The following is a 20,510-nucleotide window of genomic DNA, read 5'->3' on the forward strand; positions in this document are numbered from 1 at the left end:
GAAGAGATATATTTGTATGAGAGCATTCATTATGTTTAGTCCTGAGATGATGGAGGAATATCTTACATGGAACATCAGAGGAGATTGGATAATTAGAGTTTGGAGGTGACCTCATTGAAATAAGATTCTGTGCAAGTAACAGGGTAAATGGTGAGAAGATATTGTGAGGTAATTTGGATCTGGGTGTCAATATGTATTTCAGAATAAGGGACTGTCCATTTGAGATTGAGTTATAATGAAGGATCACAGACCAAAAACATTGACTGTTTCTCTTTCTACATTACCTGATTAACTTGCTAATTTTGAGCATTTCTGTTTTTTGGTTGTCCATTTTAAGTTGTCCATTTAAGATTAAGATATAGATGGATTTCTGAGGGTTGTAAAGCTTTGGAATGCTCTGCACTCAGTACCATGGAAGAGCCATACGTGATCCTATCAAGGTTAAAAGATATATTTGGACTGCAGGGAAGTTGAGGATTATGGGAATCAGGCAAAAAAGTGGCCAAGGCAAAAATCAGATTAGCTATCATTTTATTGAATAGTACAACAGATTCAAGGATTCATATTGTCTACTGGTGCTTCAGGGAGCTATGAGCCTGCACTCTTAGATTCCTCAGCTCTACAACACTGCTCAAAGCCCTACCATTCACTGTGTAGGTCTTGCCCATGTTAGACTTCCCAAAATGTAACACCTGACATGTTTCTGAATTAAATTCCATTAACCATTCCTCAGCCCACTTAGCCAAGATCCTGCTGCAATTTTTCACAACCATCTTCACTATCTGCAAAACCACTCACTTTTGTATAATCTGCAAATTTGCTCATCTTGCCAGTATGTTCTCATCCAAATCATTGATATCTTCTTCTTGGCGTGCACAGCCTAAAATTGTTGGACAACTTGCTCTATTTGATCTTATTTGATTGTGTATGCCGTGTTGATTGCATTTGTCAAAACAGGGCGGACCACGTGAAGGTTCCAATCTTCCACCACAATCATTGATATAGATAACAACACTGACATGCCCAGCACTGAACCCTGATGCACACCACTAGTTACAGGCCTCCAGTCCGAGAAGCAACCTTCCACCATCACTCCATCCGCAACTCCCTTGTCAATTCTTCCCTTCCCTCCCGTACCACCCCCTCCTCTGGCACTTTCCATTGCAACCGCAAGAAATGCAACACCTCCCTTTACCTCCCCCATCGACTCCATTCAAGGACCCAAGCAGTCGTTCCAGGTGCGACAAAGGTTCACCTGTATCTCCTCCAACTTCATCTACTGCATCCGCTGCTCTAGATGCCAGCTGATTTACATCGGTGAGACTAAGCGGAGGTTGAGCGATCGTTTCGCCGAACACCTCCGCTCAGTCCGCAAGAACCTACCTGAACTCCCGGTGGCTCAGCACTTCAACTCCCTCTCCCATTCCCAATCCGACCTCCCTGTCCTGGGTCTCCTCCATTGCCAGAGTGAGCAACACTGGAAATTGGAGGAACAGCACCTCATATTCCGCCTGGGTAGCCTGCGTCCAGAGGGCATGAACATTGAATTCTCCCAATTTTGCTAGCCCTTGCTGTCTCCTCCCCTTCCTTAACCCTCAAGCTGTCTCCTCCTATTCCCCCGCCCTCGGGCTCCTCCTCCTGCCTTTTTCCTTCCTTCTTCCCCCCCCCACCCCCTATCAGTCTGAAGAAGGGTTTCGGCCCGAAACGTCACCTATTTCCTTCGCTCCATAGATGCTGTTTCACCCGCTGAGTTTCTCCAGCATTTTTGTGTACCTTCCACCATCACCCTCTGTTTCCTTCCATGAAGCCAAGTTTCTATCCATCCCCATGCAATATGACATGCATTCTGTGCATCTGCAAACACCTTTGGTATTGCACATTAATGTTCACAATTTCAAAGTGCAGTTAATAATTTTGTTTCGCATGGATCTTTTTTTATAGCTCTCATTAGGTGACAGTTCATCTACGATTTGATATATCAGTATTGGTTGTCAGAATTACTGCACCTTGTCTTCTATTGTATGAAATGATACTGTACAGATGAGAACTTGGCTTTACATGCCTTAACTTCTCTTTTGCAATCATTGACACATATGTTTAGTAACCTAATAAATTTTCACTCTTTTTACAGACTAACAGCTCTTTTAGGAACAACTCAGTTTGGAACAATTGTCAGTTTCTTTTTGTTAAATTTACAAATTTAGAGATTTTCTTTTATCTTCCTATGATGGGCAAAATGGGGGCAACCCAAAATTTAGATTTAATACAGCACATTTCCAATACCTAAGGGGACAGTGCAGTTATGTTTTCCAGTAACATTATGAAGATTTAGGTGGATGGAAGAAGCAAACCTTTATTTCTTGGATTTAGTCAATATAAAAGTGTGTGGTTTCTTAAACTAGCTTTTCTGCAGCTCTTTGACTTCTGCCCTCCTAATTACATTTTTTTTTTTTTGCTGTGTGATTTTTGTTGTTTATGGTCAACTTTCATTATAATGATGTGTAAAAATGCCTATTGCATTTTTAGTTAAGTATTGCTTTTCAGTATCCATTTTCAAACTTTATTTGATGTATTCATAAAAATAAAGTATAAATATACTTCCGACTATACACCCAACACCATCTGCAGATGCAGGCTAATGTGCATAAGTAATGAAAGAATGGTAACAAGCAAATTAAGTTTTGCCAATTAAGTCCATGCAGATGATACTGTTAGACGAAAATTAGTGCATGCAAAGGTCAATTGATTTAACACTCATTTTTTTATAATATAAATGTTCAAAACAAAATAAATTTGGCAATAAAAAATTATAAATGACACTTGACATTGATTTTATCCAGGCAGTGCAATCATTACAACTAATGTAGGGTAATGGGAACTAAATCACCACATCTTTAAATATGTTTAATGCGGTACATACAAACAATCACATGTGTATGTGGCACATACACATACAACCCATTGAAGGGAGCTGTTTTACAAGCAAGTTGTCAGGCTTTAATCGCTGTATATTGGAAACTGCCATCAACATGCAAGTAAAGAGAATTGCAATAGGTCTCCAAGATGGACACTTTACACCGGATTGTAATATACAGGACTTCAAGCTAAAGCTTCTCAATACTAACTGGGAAATATTAACTTGCTAGTCTATTATTCTATTTGTCTGGTATAGTCGTTTTTGAAAACTATTTAGAAATGTATAAAAGAAGTATGACATTTTGTGTTTACATTGTTATCACAGAGGTTTATGAATTACATTTTAATTACTTTCTTCATTTGACTTTGAGCAAAATAATGTATAATCCTATATCATCTACAGTGGTGTGTTTGATGCTTCCCTCAAGATGGCTGCCTTTTATGGGCTTTACACTTGGTTGACTCATACTGTATTTGGAATCAATATTGTCTTCATTCCATCAGGTATGCTTGTTTTTTGATAGTTTTGAAAATTACCATTTTGTGGGCTGTTTGTAGTTCTGCAGTAGTTTTTCACACGCTTGGATATGCCTTTGTAAATAATTATTTTATAAAATAACAGCTCCAAGTGTTAGGGCTGGGCCAAAGAATAGTAAGAATAATTTTAGTGGACTCCGACAAATGTAATAACATTATTTGTATGTGCCACCAAATAAACCAAAAATTGATACTCCTTAGAATGAGTACAATCTTTTTGTGACTGGTATTTTCAGTTTAGTTGGAATTTGAGTAATGTGGGAGAGATGGGAAATATCAATTACTTCGCCTTGACTGATTTGTCTGTTTAGAAATACCACATTGAGATCTTACGAAATTGAAATAGGTTGCAAGCAACCTATGAAGCTAAAAAACACCTGAAAGTTATTAAGGAGTTAAAGGGTGTTTAGAAAAAAACCTGCCTGCCAACCAATGGAACTACCCACCTTGAATGAAACATGTCTAATTACAAGAATGTTACCAGAATGGATACATATTTCATTATTTGAACTAACAACTACCATGATTGGGGGTGGTGGCATCAGAGGAGGAGCCATATCCTGGGGAACAGCAGCTGTCCGTTCAATTCACTTTTTTTTAAATTAGTTTTTAGTGAATTTTGTCCTATGTTTGTTGGGGAATTTGACTTTTTTTTATGTGAGGGGGAAGGGGGAAACTATATTCTAGGTCCCTACCTAGTCGGTGAGGCAGCTTTTTCCCCGGGCTGCACCGTCGACCCGTCCTTGCGGCCTTCCAGCGGGAGTGGAGCGGCGTTTTCCTGGCGGGGACCGCCCAGCACCTTCAGCTTCGGTGGCGGCACAGCACTGGAGCGCTATCGCGGAGCGGAGCTGGCGATGCCTTGCCTGGGTCGCCGCGCTGGGTCGCTGCGCTGGAGCTCCGGTATGCTGAGACTGCCGTGATCAACACCGTCGAGCTGCGGGACTGTGGAGCGGCCAGCCGCGGGTGGCGGCGCCGACTTTAACATCGGGAGCCTCGGTGCACCAACCGACGCGGCCCTGTCGACTTCGGAATGCCACGGACTCCGGTAGGGATTCGGCCGTTCCAACCATCCCAGCCGCTGTGAGGACTCTCCCGACGCTGGAGCAACACCACCCGGCGAAAACGACCAGGAACATCAGGCCTCCGTAGAGGCAACTGTGGAGGCCTCAATAGTCCTGACTATGGGAGAACTGGGGATGGGGACTGGACATTGTGCCTTCCCCCACAGTGGTGACCATTGTGGGGGGATGATTTTTTGTGTGTAAATGATTATTTTAATCTGTGTCCAAGATGGCTGCCGAAAGGGAGAGTGGACGCTGGTGCGCTTTAGCTGCCGCTGCTCTCTCTTCATATTGTGTTTTTGATTTTTGTCTTTGGATTGAATCCTGTCTTTAATTTGTGTACTGGTGATGTCTTTACTATTTATTTCATTCCGCTTACATGTTTTTACTCTATTTGCTAAATTTTGTAAGGTGTCCTTGAGACTCTTGAAAGGCGCCCATAAATAAAATGTATTATTATTATTATTATTATTATTATTATTATTTGCAGTTCATATGCACATGTACCAAGGAAAGTGCATTGAAAGAAAAATAAATTGTCTTTTTTTCTACATAAATTTCATAAGATCAAATTTTACTAAGTAACGGGCATCCATTTATGAATTACATGGAGATGAATTTCTAATATTCTGATGGTTGTAATATGGAGGTTACATGGATTATGCTTATAAGAAAAAAATTGTGCTAAATTGTAAGTTCTAGAAATGTGATTTTGGGGTTAAATTTGGATGCATTAAACACAAAAGGTTGGTAACTTAGAAAAGTACAGGTCATCCCCAGATAATACCTCTGTACCGCCGTACATATGAACAACTGTTTGGTAGATCGGCAGGATGGATTTGCTAGCTACTGTGGGTCTGCTGGTGACCCCTGCCCCCTTTCCCCCTCCCCCCCCCCCCCCCTTGTAGTGTGAGTGTGGAAGTCGTTCTTATCACCAGCTGGAATTTCGCCGCATTGAACCCAAGAAGAATACATTTTAATTAACATATTGATGTCCATTTTGCAAATCCTATGTAGAGACATACCATCTGCACCAGTAGCAGTGTAAGTTTTAAAACATCTGTAACATTCAAAATAGTGTCTGCTGTTAAAAAGGCTTTCACTACTTAAAGCCTTGGGTATCTATCGTTTTTCACTTTTGCAACGAATAATAATCAACCTTGGGATATGGATCACATTTGATTACAACTTGAAGTGGGAAAGTTGATTTTATTCTGTTTAAAAAAAAAAGTTTTCTTTTTTGTCAGCACTCGCGGCTACTCTTGGGGCAGTCCCGTTTCTGGGAACTTATTGGGCTGCAATGCCTGCAGTGATAGATCTCTGGCTGACACAAGGGGAGAACCTAATGGCCATCCTGCTCCTCGTTTGCCATTTGCTGCCAACCTACTTTGTGGACACAGCCATTTATTCTGATATTTCTGGGTGAGTGTTAAAAGAGTTGTGACATTTTGAAATTGTAAGACACAAAAATGGTGTTGCATTGTAACAGGTTTCTGAAGAACTATTATTGGTTACCACATCTGTTTTTCTGGGCGTTCTTCATTCAAAATGAGATGTAGGTAAAATGATGTATCCTTCTTGTTAAATAAAGGACTATGCATCTAAAATGATTGGTCCAAGTCAGCATGGATTTATGAAGGGAAAAACCTGCATTTCTAATCTTCCGGAATTTTGTGAGGATATGATGGATGAAGGAGAGCCAGTGGATGTAGTGTATCTGGACTTTTAGAAAGCCTTTGATAAGGTCCCACACAAATTAGTGGGCAAAATTAGCGCACATGGTATTGGGGGTAGGGTATTGCTGTGGATAGAGAATTGGTTGGCAGACAGGAAACAAAGAGTAGGAATAAACGGGTCCCTGCCAGAATGGCAGGCGGTGGCAAGTGGAGTGCCTCAAGGCTCGATGATGGGGCCGCAACTATTTACAATATATGTTAATGATTTAGATGATGGAATTCAAAGTAGCACTAGCAAATTTGCAGATGACACAAAGCTAGGTGGCAGTCTGAACTACGAGGAGGATGCTAGGAGGTTACTGGGTGACTTGGACAGGTTGAGTGAGTGGGCAAATGCATAGCAGATGCAGTATAATGTAGATAAATGTGAGGTTATCCACATTGGCGGCAGGAACAAGGAGGCAAATTGTTATCTCAATGGTGTCAGATTAGGAAAAGGGGAAGGGCAACAGGACCTGGGTGTCCTTGTACACCAGTCACTGAAAGTAAATGTGCAGGTACAGCAGGCAGTGAAGAAGGCTAATGGCATGTTAGCCTTCGTAACAAGAGGATTTGAGTATAGTAGTAGAGGTCCTTCGGCAGTTGTACAGGGCCCTGGTCACAGAGACCACATCTGGAGTATTATGTGCAGTTTTGGTCTCCTAATTTGAGGAAGGACATCCTTGCTATTGAGGAAGCGCAGCGTAGGTTCATGAGGTTAATCTCCGGGATGGCGGAACTATCGTACGAGGAGAGATTGGAAAGACTGGGCTTGTATTCACTGGAGTTTAGAAGGATGAGAGGGGATCTTATAGAAACATATAACATTATAAAAAGGACTGGACAAGCTAGATTGTACACTGACAATGACAATTAAAATTGAATCTGAATCTTCTAGATGCAGGAAAAATGTTCCCAATGTTAGGGGAGTCCAGAACCATGGGCCACAGTCTAAGAATAAAGGGGAGGCCAATTAAAACTGAGATGAGAAAAAACTTTTTCGCCCATAGTTGTGAATTTGTTGAATTCTCTGCCACAGAAGGCAGTGGAGGCCAATTCACTGGATTAATTTAAACAAAAGTTAGATAGAGCTCTTCGGGTAATTTAAGCGTAACATTTCTGCACGTTTATTCAGTGCTTCTGCTAATAAGTGAAAGTATGATTTTTACTCATCTGGTCCTTAAAGGATCTGTGGATACCAACACAAGGTCTTTCTTTCCTGCTACATTTCTCAATATTCTGCCATTTATTGTATTTGAGCTTGCCTGTTTGCCAAATTCAGATCGCCAAATTCATTACATCCTTCCAAGAATGCTTATGCAAGGCTAAGAGATGTAATGTTGAGGCTCTATAAGGTGCTGGTTATTGCTGCATTTGGAGTACTGTGAGCACATTTGGGCCCTATATCTGAGGAAGGATGTACTGGCTCTGGAGAGGGTCCAGAGGATGTTTACGTGAATTATTAGGAATTACGAGGAATAAGTGGGTTGGCATATGATGAGCTTTTGACAGCACTAGGTCTGTACTTGCTGGAGTTTAGAAGGTTGAGGGGGGACCTCTTGAAGGGAGAAGGGAACAGAGGAAACCGTTTCCCAGTCATTACCTGGTCAGAGATGTGACTTTTCTCTGAGTCATATCTTCGCCCCCCTCCCCCCCTTGCGGCCTACATCTGGATTAGCGCGGCCTTTCCTGCCGAGACCGGCCAGAGCTTCAACAGCGAAGCAGCACTGAATTCCATCGCGGAGCGGGACGATGCCTTACCGGGGATCGCCTGTTGAATCTCCGGAGTGTTGGGCCTGCTGCTTTAACATCGTGGAGCTGTGGTTTGCGGAGCTTCCAGCTGCGGGCGGCGCTGACTCTAACATCGCGGAGTCCTGGGATCCTTTGCCGAGGGTCGCCAGTGTTGAATCGCCGCCCAGCTTGGCCTGTGGACTTCGGAAGCTACGGTCTCCGATAAGAAGTGGCCGATCCGGAAACTCCGAGCCGCTGAGAGTGTTCTTCCGTTCCGATGCTGGAGCTCCGATCATCCCGGCGTGAACAACGCGCCGCCCGTAGCGGCAACTGCGGAGGGCGCAAAGGCCCCGACCACAGGTGAACAAAGAGGAAGATGACTGAACTTTATTGCCTTCCCTCCCAGTGGGAAACGTTGATTCCGCTGTGTGGGATGTTCATGTTAAATTCTGTCGTGTATTGTGTTCTTTTTATTCATATGGCTGTATGTTACAATACTTACCTTCAGCGGCGTTGCAGTTCTGCCACTGGCCGTGTGCGCGGCTTTGGCGCCTTTGGGGGGGGGGGGGGGGGTGGGATTAAAATGCAGTTTTCTCCTGCCTGTCCGAGATATATTGTCTCGGCCTGCCAGCTGCTGCAGAAAAATTGTTCCGACTTTCTATTGGTTTCAGAATGCTTCAATCAATAATAACTGAAAATTTCTTTCAGTTCTCCTAATTTTTAAGAAAGTTATGGGCTTTTGACTGTCCTTGGTCACAGCTTTTGTGTTAAGTCAATGGAAAAGCAATAGGGAACAAGATGCGAGTATGAAAATGGCCATAACTTTTTTAATACTGAAGATATCAAAGTGAATTAGGTGTCAAATTAAACTTTTTATGCTTTATCTGATGGGATAAATTGCAGACTTGATTTTTAAAATCTCAAAATTTTGTAACATTGCTACTGTATGGTAACTCAAATCTCACTGTACCAATTGGTGCATGTGACAATAAATGTAACTTGAACTTGAAAAGTAAGGGGGTGACATATTATTTAAAGAACACATTAAAATTATGATTCAATATTTTTCAGAAATATTAATGGGCTGACATTTGACTCGCATGGTTCTACTTCCCACTCTCTGTTCAAACTTACTGAGGCTTTTGTTCACACCCTTCTTCCCAACTCATCAGAGTCCTGTTTCCACCTTCCCATCACTGAGATTTAAAAAAAAAGCTAAAATGTTTCATTAAAACTAAAATGTTAGCATTTTAATCTCCTAAAATGTTATCTTTGGTTGTTCCCACAGGGGTGGTCATCCATATCTCACTGGCTTGGCAGTAGCAGGGGGAGCTTACTACCTTGGCCTAGAAGGTGCAATCATTGGACCTATACTGTTGTGCATCCTTGTAGTTGCCTCCAACATATACACTGCTATGTTGATGAGTCCTTCAACTGGCTTACCAACTCCTTCCCAGACTCCTTGGCCATTGCAAATACATCGGTAAGTTCAATTGATCCCATGGCTTCTCTCTAAGCTGTGTCCATAAAAATATCCTTACATCTATTTTAATAGACTTGAATTTAAGAATATATAGATTTATTAAGTATTGTTGCTTAAATTTCATAAGTATTTAACTATTTATTTTTAATTCTTGATTTGAATGTTGTGTCCGGGGTTAAATTGATTTCAATGGGAGATAAGGGGCACTAATTTTCTATAAGATTTAATATAGTTCTTTGCTTGGGTCCTGCGTGCTACATCCATTAGAACAAAGGGGTAATGGTGAGTAAAATGGGTATCTTATCAGGCCTACATCTAAACCTTAGCAAAAAGGTACAGCAACAGTTCCCATTAAAGATGATTCTGAACATTATCCAATTATATTGTTGTTGCAGGCACACAAAAATATTGGAGAAACTCAGCGGGTGCAGCAGCATCTATGGAGCGAAGGAAATAGGCAACGTTTTGGGCCGAAATCCTTCTTCAGACCCGAAACATTGCCTATTTCCTTCGCTCCATAAATGCTGCTGCACCCGCTGAGTTTCTCCAGCATTTTTGTGTACCTTCGATTTTCCAGCATCTGCAGTTCCTTCTTAAATAATATATTGTTGTTGTAATCCAGTCTTAACTTAAAGTGAAAGCTATTTTTCCAGTATAGCTCTTTGTGCACGAATTCAGTTTGGAAAATCTAAATGCATCCAAGTATATACTTTTCTAGTGATAACCAATGTCCTGATTAAAAACTCCACTTTCCAAACGACCTTGTCATGAATCCATGACCTGCTGTGCTTGTCATATATAGCCAGTAAGAAGATGATCCAGTATAGGTCTATTGTGGACGTGGATTTAATGGTTTGGCATATTAACTGGATTAAGACAAGTTACAAGTTACACTCAATATGTTTCATGGATATATTCAATATATTGCAGATCGCTGGAATCAAACTATTTTATTCTCCTTTTGCCCTTTCAAGAATTACAGTTGCCGCACTATCATCACGTCATCCAAATGTACCATCCTTCGTACCCTGCCTCCGCTCCATCATTTCAGCCCTGTTCTCCACTTCTATTTGTTACTTTATACAAGGGTGCAATGACATTCCCGATTCGCATGAAGTTCATAGCTCAGCGTACATAATTGATACATCAAAACAGTGACGAATGCAAAACAGAATGGCGCAAGATTAGAGTCAATCCAAAACAGTGCGAAAAATTTATATACTGCATTGAATATTTTCAGCCTAAAATATACCTGACCCCAAAAGGCATCTATCCATGTTCTCCAGAGATGCTGTCTGGCCTGCTGAGTTACTCCAGGACACTGTGTTTTTATACACAATGGTGCAGTATTGTGAGACCAAGCACAGATTAAGTGACCACTTTGTCAAGCAACTGCAGTTTGTTTGCCAGGATCACATAGAGCATAGAGTGCAAGCTATTTTAATTCCCTTCCATAGACACGTCTATCTTCAGCCTCCTCCACTACCCAGGTGAGATGCAGCTCAAACTGGAGCATCTGCACCTCATAACCCGCCTGGATAGTTTACAGCACAGTAGCATGAATATTACATCTCCAGTTCCAGGTAAACCACTCCCCCTTTGTCTCTTTCTCCCTCCTTATGATCTACCCAAGTCTTCTTGCACAATCCCTTTTTAAATTCTCCAACTCTTATCCAACTACTTTCTGCTATCTCATCACCCACACATTCCTCCCACAGGGTTCTCTATCCTGCTATTCCCATCTACCTGACATCCCTCATTTATTCAGTTCCACTCATCAGATTCCATGATCCTTTTACTGTCTCCACAACCCTTCCCAGTCTTTGTCGCTATCTCCACCCTTCCCTCCCCTACCTGACTAGATGCAGGCAGAGGAGATTAGTTTAACGGCATAATGTTCAGCATGATGGGGCTGTGCTGTACTATGTTAACCAATCACCCCTCACATGAATCCACACCTCTCTGTCTCCCCTATACTCTTAGTCCAAATGAAGGGTCCTGACCTGAATGTGCATGTCCGTTTCCTTCCTCTGGTGCTGCCTGGCCCACTGAGTTCTTTCTTGCTCTCGGATTCCAGCATCTCCAGTCTCTTGTAACTCTTCTATCTTTTTACCGAATTATATAGCTTTGTAAATAATTGACATTTTGGAATTGCTTACTTTGATTAAAAAATATATATTTTTAATTGTATGTGTAAAGATACTTTCACAATAACAGCTAGGCAATGTTGGCAAGTCCATTTTCTAGTTGATCATTATTTGTTTGTTTACATTTCAGGCCTTTTGCTGATAGTACTGAGGAAGTTAAGCCTGCCACTGAGTAACCGATTGTGTTTCTTTATTACGGAGAGGAGCGTGGGCTCGTCTATCTATCGCTTTCCTGCACTGAGATCACACAGTTGTGGCCTTCCTATGCGCTCCAAAGATGAATATCGCATTAGCTCCAATATACAGAACAATGTATTATTCACACTTAGGTGGGCATAAGGAATTTACCTTTCCATTACTTTGCACATGAATGTAACTTGCAAGGATGCAGTCCAGAGTTAAAGTTTGGAACTCCTGAACTTAAGTTTTCACCCAAACAATTAACCGTTGCAGTTCTCTTGCTAGTTTTGATATCAAGAAAGGTTGAAATGCTATTTTATTTTATCTTTTAATACTTTCTAAGGGCTTGTTGCAATTGCTCACAATCTTTAGTGATTTTAAAAATAGAATATTATACAGGATGCTAATGTATTGTAAACATAGTGTACTAGTTTGTTTAGTTTCTTCCATAAATGTTTATAAAGGCTTCATGTATTGGCAGGTAGCCTGATTTTGCCTTGAAACTATGTAGCTAATACCCTTCTCCTTCAAAAAATGAACTACCAACATTTATGTGTTAGAGGAACGCTTGAATAATGGACAATTGAGTATGATGTTTACTCAATCATTCTCTTTTGAGATATTTTGAATGAATTCCCTTAAATATCCACTCCTAGGTTGGATGCTTCCTGTTGTTCTGAGATTATGTTGTGCTTCAGTTCAAGCTAAGATTATCTAATTTGCATTATTATGTAATTGTAAATTTAAGTGAGTGGGATGGTATAAGTAATGGTGGTAACTAAGATGCACAGAAGAAAGAGACGGTAATATTGTGGTATTTTGGCTGCACTTTGAGATTGGCATTATAGATGGGATTTGCCCTTGTGCTTTTGCTGTACACTCCATGGCACAACTTGAACGGCCAGGTTCAATGTTGACTACTGTCTGTCTCTGTGATCATGTGGACTTGTATGTTAATTTGCCACTAAATTGCCCCATGTGAGAAAATGAGCGGTAGAATCTTCAGTAAATGGATGATTAATGGTTGGTTGGTTGGCAGACTGACCTCAATAGCGCCAGAAATTACAACCGATCAATGGAGGGATAAGGAACAGAATATATATCTGCTACCCTCTTCAAATATTTGTCAGTGTACATTGATTTAAATATTTATAGCTTTAAAGTTTGAATTCACATTTCCTTGAATTTGGAAAAGAGCCAACAAATATATTCTAGCCAGCTAAATAGGATAATAATGGGTGTGAATGCTTATTCATTTCAATTGCAATTCCAGCACTTCAGTGGAGGTGCAGATGATAAAATATGCACTGACATGAGTTTCATTTTCAAGAGACTAAATTTGAGGCTATTGAATGGGAGGAGATAAAATTAACCAGCAAAAAAAAGCAAAATATATTTATAAATGGTTAGTTAAATGTTACAACGGTATGCAGACTATTGCCAGTTTTTTTGCCTGTAAAGTTTTAATCCTGAGGGAATAAAAATAGGACAATGTTTAGCTGAGAATCTGATTATTCTGATATCAATTAAATTAATAAATGTTGACATCTTACAGGGTACTTAATGGTTACAAGCTGTATTGAGAAAATTACACAGAACTGTATATTTATGAAACGGGAAAAAAATAATTTTAGATATGTTAGTCACTTATTTTCTGTTTGCTTTTATAACCCTAGTTATGCATAAAATCTACAGGGTTCTTTTTTTTGGTAATTTCAATCACTATCAACTGCTTCTAAAATGCTGTAGTTAGGATACAGGCAAATAAACTCATTTATACTGGCGATTTTATTGATTACCAAATGGTTCCAACTTCTAATGAAGACTTGTATGGTATGCAATCTGTCAAGAAAAAGTACTTGGAAACTTTTGAATGTTTTCATTCAGGTAAATTGTCATATCTGTTTACAGATTTCCTCGTGCAAACTAAATACAACTACATACAAAATAAAATAAAAGCTGTAAATGGATCCTTGTTGAGGAATTCCATGAGTGCAAAATATCAACTCAAATGTGTATCGATGCTGATTTTTGCTTGGTCCAAACCTGTGGAATGTATTTGTTGTAAAATTTAGAGTACAGATTTTGCATTGTTTTAATGCCCTTAAACATTATTATACAGAAAACAAACCTGTTGTTCAATTATCTTATTTGCCAACTTGACTATCTGAAACCTGTCTAACTGAATAGATATAAAAATAAAACATAAATGTAATTTTTTAAGTTTGAGTATATTTAAGTGGCTTGGACAGTATTTTTGAAGGACCTTTATAATCTTTGGAAAGAAATGCTGGAAAGAGTAATTCAGGGGTTCAGGCAGCATCCCTGGAGAACGTATATAGTGATGTTTCAGGATGAGACCCTTCTTCAGTCGACCCGAAACAACACATTGCATGTTCTCCAGGGATACTGCTTAACCCGTTGAGTTTCCCTAACATTTCCTTGGTAAACCAGCATCAGCATTTCCTTGTTACTACTTTATAATCTCTGCAATACTTTGACACTGTTTTGAGGTGATAGACAGGGCTGAGTGACGCATCCATTTTTTCATGATAATCACAGAATTTCCTAACCTAATATGCAGTGAGAGAATCAACATTGGAATGACTTTGGGAAATTGAAGATGACTTGTTAGTTTTAAAGTTAGTTTCCAGCCTGGGAGAAGAGCAGTGATGAGACCGTTTAAAAACAGAGTTGCTGAGATGGTCAGTTTCCAGCCCAGAAGTAGAAAAGAGCAGGGGCAGGACAATGTTAAAAAGAACCATTGTTTGGCTCACTGAACAGCACCGCAGTAAATAAGAAACAAGGGCACAGTGGAGCTACCATGTGGGAGAGGTTGTGTGTTGAGTTGTAGGGTAAGTGCTGAGGCTTCTGTAAGAAGGCTGAGGGTGAAATACGGTGTTTTTTTCCCCACAAGTTCTTTGAATGGTAGTGCTGTGGTAATCACAGCTGGGGAATCCTGAAAACTATTGATTTTTCTGGAGCATGAGGGACTGAGGAGATACCGTATAGAAGTATATAAAATAAACAGTCAGAATATTTTTCCCAGAGTGGAAATATCAAAGTCTGGAGGGCATAGCTTCAAGGTGAGAGGGGTAAAGTTTAACGGAAATATGCGGGACGAGATTTTTTGTGTACCTGGAACACACTGCTAGGAATGGTGATGAAGGCAAATACGACATTGGCATTTAAGAGGCTTTTAGATAGCACATTGATTTGTAGGATATGGATCACGTCAGGCAGAGGAGATTAGTTTAACTTATGCCTACAACGTTCAAGCCGAACATGATGCCAAGAGCCTGGTCCCATGCTGTACTGTTTGATATTCTATATTCATTTTCAAGTTATAAATGGAATAAATACCAACCTTGTCAGTACAATTCATGCCATCATTTTTTAGTCAAAGCTTTGCACTTTTCAAACACAATTCCAATCATTTACATGCTTTTTATTAAATATTGTAGTTTAACTGGCACATTTGTTCTTGCCTTGTGCTAACAATCTTTTATTTTAGCAAGTAATGGAATTACTTGACATTATGATAAATTGTTTTGATGAACCCCGGCTTTTAGAGACTGGTATTAATCCTGAAACAAGACAACCAGACTATTTTGTGAAAAGGCTGGTGCTGGAAAATATCCAAAGCAGCAATTCACAGTTAACCTGATGAATTATTTTCCATTTTAATAATTTAAGTTTCAGAAACAATTTTAACAATTATGACATTGCCTTTAGGATGTTTTGTCCAATACCTTAATTTGGTATTGTGGCATAGGAATACATTGGCCTTGAAATGCAAACATATTCATATCGCCTCTGTAAGGCGCTATAGGTGCATCAAATCCAGGACAAATAGACTCAGAAATAGTTGCTTTCCGAGAATTATAACTACTATTAATTCAAATTCACACATGCACTGACTTCACTGCCCAACACCCGGACTTCCATCTGTATATATGTATATATGTATGTAGCGCCGCAGAAATTGTGCACCTATCCCCCACCCCCCCCCCCCCCCCCCTTCTCCCTTCTGTTTTTTGTTTTTTTGTTTCTTGTTTTTTGTGCTAAATTGTATGTATGCACTGAGTACGAGCAACTTTCAGTTTCACTGTACATGTATAGTGACAATAAATGGCATATCTATATCTATCTATTGGTAAAGTGCGATCATTTATGCTTTTATCACCGAGGCCATTGTAATTAAACCATAACCTTCAACATCAGGATTAAACAAATAATAGTCTACAACTAAAATCATTCATCCTTTTGTACGAATAGTACCTATTTTTGTACCATCCCTCAGTGTATTTAAATAAATGGTTCAAGCATAGGACTATTGCCAACAACTACCAGACATCATGCATATTTCAGTAAAGAAATTACTGATTGTTTGGAATCTGCCTCCGAAGGCACTAACGTAATCTTCCCTTGCACACTGTAGCAGAACCAATGAGGTTCTAGATAGTAGTCATGGTAGAGTAAACAGTTCCCCACTAGTTGCAAAAACAAAAAAGACACAAAGTGCTGGAGTAACCCAGCCGGTCAGGTAGTATCTCTGGAGAACATGGATGGAAGACAAAACGTCAGGACCCTTCGTCACATTCAACCATGTTTCTCCCATTACTCTCATCCCCACAGATGCAGCAGGAGATACCTGATGGGGAAGTTGTCTGAGATAGTGTCCCCCCTCTGCTGTCTGCCTACCTGGTAATCTCTTCACATAACAGAGGTCATACTGGGAAAGTTTGTTTCACTCTTCCATGTTTCTCCCATTACACTGTGTTGCAATACACTGGAGCTTACATGAAGATTTATCAGAAACAAAAACATCAGGCCAGCCTTGTTTGACACAAATCTTCACTCATATTGGTTCTGTTTGTGACCCATTAGTTTGAATTGTGGCTTGAATCGTGGCTATTTTCAAGAGGGAGTTAGATGTGGCCCTTGTGGCTAAAGGGATCGGGGGTCTGGAGAGAAGGCAGGTACAGGATACTGAGTTGGATGATCAGCCATGATCATATTGAATGGTGGTGCAGGCTCGAAGGGCCGAATGGCCTACTCCTGCACTTATTTTCTATGTTTGTATGGCGTCATGAAGCAAACATAAAGACAGTGCCATGGGGAGTCCAATTTTGAGGACTGCTCAATAGACTCTCCCGATTGATGCAGTCAAAAGCTTTGGTGAGGCTGGTGAAAAATTCCATCACGTTATCACAATAGCTGGAATCCACACACTGATTCAAGAAATATCTTCAACCACCGGGAGGAATTAGTAGAGGAGGACCCTGCCATGACTCATGGTTGTCAGTAGGGGGAGTCCTCTGAATGAGGATTCAACTTCTGCAATTTACAGGTCCATTTACCAACCGCACCTACCAGCATCAGCTCTGCAACCCAGCCCTTCTACAAAAATTCATGGTAAGATTCAAGTAAATGAGCCACTTCTCCTACCTCAGAAACCACCTCTCATGACAGCAGATGGCAATGAAGAAATTTACTCTTCAATACAACAGCACATCTGGTTGGTTGGGAAAAAGGCCGTATATCAAGACGTCACACCTGACACTAAACAATATGGTTCCACAGTCAGCTGTATCGGGCAGGCCACATTATTTGCATGCACAACACCAGACAAATAAAACAGCCTTTTCAGTCTAAGTATTGTATTGTATTCAATTTATTGTCATTATCTCATATTAGAGACAACAAAATGAATTTTCCTTACAGTCAAGTATCATAAAAGATAAATAAATAAAACATATTAAATAAAACAAAAGCACAAACACAGAAGTCCACGACACAACATAACCATAACACAGTGGCACCAAAGTTGAGGAAGGTACCATAGTCCAGCCAGCCTCCCCGCTGATCCTCCCAGATGTTCACCCATGGTCGGGGCCTCCCGAGCACCCGCAGTCGCCGCCATGGGCGGCCCGATGCTCAGGCCCTCACGCCGAGATGATGGGACACTGACACCGAACCCCGACAGAGAACATCCTCAGCGGCCCGGACCACCAGTTCAGCTACCTCCCACTGGAGTCCGCGGCTCCCGAGTCCACAGGCCGAGCCGGGCGGAGTCGCAGGACTACGCGATGTTGATCAGCGCCGTCCGCGTTGGGAGCTCCGCGATGTTGGTGCAGCAGGCCCAGCACTCCGGGGCTCCAAACGGCAGTCCCTGGTTAGGCATCGCCGCGATGAATCCAACGCTGCACCGCTGCTGCTGCTAGAGGTCTGGTCGGTCCCGGCAGGAAGGCCGCGCCAATCCAGTAGGTAGGACACTGGGGGGGGGGGGGGGGGGGGGGGGGGGGTGGGTGGCGAGGATGCGACTCGAATAATAGTCGCATCCTCTCCAGGAAGCGACTGAAGGACGGTATCCCCCTTACCGTACCCTCTTCCCCCAAATAAAGACATTAAAAAAACACAAAAATCGCATTTCAACATAAAAAAATTTAAAAAAAGATACCGGACTGAAGATGGAGGCAGATAGCACCAGCGCCACCGGAAATACAAAAGCTCTATTACGTGAAGAGATTACCAGGCAGGCAGGCAGACAGAAGACGATAACACCATTTCACAAACTACCTCCCCATCAGGTGTTTCCTGCTACACGTGTTGTTATGTTCCCTAATGATCCTGTGGATTTCAAAGCTTCGCTCGCCTCCTCCACAGAGAGGTGACTTTTTCCACGTCGCCTCCCTCGTGGCCTAACATCGAGGATCGGTGCGGCCTATCCCGGAGATGCGCCCGGGGCTTCAGCCGCAGGCGCAGAGAAGACTCTTTTGACGCGGAACGGGCGAACCCTCGCTGGGGGTCGCCGGAGGGGAGCGCTCCGTTTGCTGACCGCGCGGACTGCGGAGCTCCAACTGGTGCGGCGTCCGGAGCCTGGAATCCCTCGTTGGGGACCTCGGAGGAGAAGAGCTCCGACCGCCGGCCTGCGGCCTACTTCTACCGCGAGCTCGGCGGGGGCTTAACATCCGGAGCGGGATCCCTCGCCGGGGATCCCTGGAGAGGAGCTCCGACCGCCGGCCCTGCGGTCTGCGGTGCTTCTTGCTGAGGCGCGGCGGGAACTTTAGATCTGCGACCTGCGGCCTACACCATCTTGAAGCCGCAGTCTCCGGTGGGGAGGCACCGATTCAGGACTTACCTGGACTTACCTTGTCTGTACATCTGGACGCCCGCAGCAGTGACTGTGGTCCCGACCACGGGGGGAAATGGAGGAGGACTGACCAAATTTTGTGCCTTCCACCACAGTGATGAATGCTGTGGTGGATGTTTGTGTTAAATTTTTATTGTGTAGTGTGTGTTTTTTTTTATTGTACCGCTGCTGGCAAATTCATTTCACTGCACTTTATGTGCAAATGACGATTAATACTTGACTTGACATTGCCACGAGGCCACAATTTTGATATTCATCTCCCTTACAAAGGCAACACGTAGGCAGATTTAGCAACAGTTCTCACACAAACGCAAATGGCACCTGTGACATTCAGTAACTGAGGAAATGTCACAGGTGCAGCAGCTGAGGGTGGGGTCTGGCAGCCAGCCAACTTTCAGATACAAAAGATCCACAAAGTGATTCACAAACTAACTGCATTTCAAATAAGCTCCTTTGATCAAGTGAAACCATCTACCACATCATCAGAGACCTTTGAGTTACCTTTATCGGACCTTATCTTGCACTAATCATAATACTTTATTTGCCAAATATGTTTTTCGACATGCGAGGAATTTGTACTGTACAGTGTGGACGGCTTCATTGTAATCATGTATAGTCTTTTCTTTGACTGGACAGCATGCAACAAAGCTTTTCACTGTACTCAGTACATGTGACAATAATAAACTAAACGGGGGAAAAATGCAAGCCATTTTAGGGGAGAGACTGAGCAGAACGTTTGCAGAAATATAATTAATATAATAAAGCTTGAGGTTTTTAAATGGTGATAAATGAGCCATTTGACTGCTGTGGAAAGTGAGGGCTTGATAGATGGGGGGGGGGGCAAAGCCAAGATTTTGGAAAGGTTTGTAAAATAGTTACTATGTCAATTGTGTGTGGCATGGGCCATGGCCTATGTCTGCTCTATGAATCTTGGACAAAAGTGTCACAACGTCTGAGGTGGAAAAGCGATGCAGGGGGAATGTTCAAGAGGTAAATAAAGGTTCATTTGAAAGCTGTTTAGTGCAATGTTTGATGCTCATAAATGCTGCCCAGAGACTCCCAGGTTCCACTTGGAGGATATTGGGCAAGAATTCAAGTGCGGAGTTTTTATCCACAATCTTCACTGTGTTTGAGCAACATCTTATAAATGTGCCCATTGTCTGTTATTAAATTTTGCTTGAACCAAGTTGGAGAAACGTTAAATTAAAGCTGATCAGAAGAAACAATCATGAAATAGCCATCACTCCAGACAGTGGATAGATTATTTCATCAACAATGATGCTTTGTGCTTCTACAGAACTGATTAGAGGTCTAAAAAATGTTCAGAACTAAGCTAATTTATTTTAGAATTCAGCCAGTGTAATATTTTAGATAATTCCCCAATTCTAATCACTCCCATTTCATTTGACGCCTGCACAATCACAGTGTTATACAGCATGGAAACAGACCCATTGGCCTGACCAAGATGCCCCATCTACACTAGTCCCACGTGCTTGCATTTGGCCCATATCCCTCTAAAACATTTCTATCCATATATCTTTTACATGTTGTTATACTTGCCTCAACTACCTTCCCTGGCAGCTC

General features: G+C 41.7%; 1 protein-coding gene across 2 annotated transcripts in view; it reads left to right on the forward strand.

Annotated features, from left to right (window-relative positions):
• Positions 1–15,765, forward strand: part of tmem245 (transmembrane protein 245) — an 85,870-nt gene extending 70,105 nt beyond the window's left edge. For both annotated transcript variants that reach the window (XM_055657760.1, XM_055657768.1), the window contains 4 exons: positions 3,320–3,420; positions 5,762–5,936; positions 9,249–9,443; positions 11,721–15,765. In XM_055657760.1, coding sequence (XP_055513735.1) covers positions 3,320–3,420; positions 5,762–5,936; positions 9,249–9,443; positions 11,721–11,766 — 517 coding nt within the window. In that variant the 3' untranslated portion in view covers positions 11,767–15,765. The remainder of the gene's footprint in view (positions 1–3,319; positions 3,421–5,761; positions 5,937–9,248; positions 9,444–11,720) is intronic.
• Positions 15,766–20,510: the final 4,745 nt, after the last annotated feature.

The sequence above is a fragment of the Leucoraja erinacea genome, chromosome 2 (genome assembly GCF_028641065.1).
Source record: "Leucoraja erinacea ecotype New England chromosome 2, Leri_hhj_1, whole genome shotgun sequence".
Classification (NCBI taxonomy): domain Eukaryota; kingdom Metazoa; phylum Chordata; class Chondrichthyes; order Rajiformes; family Rajidae; genus Leucoraja; species Leucoraja erinaceus.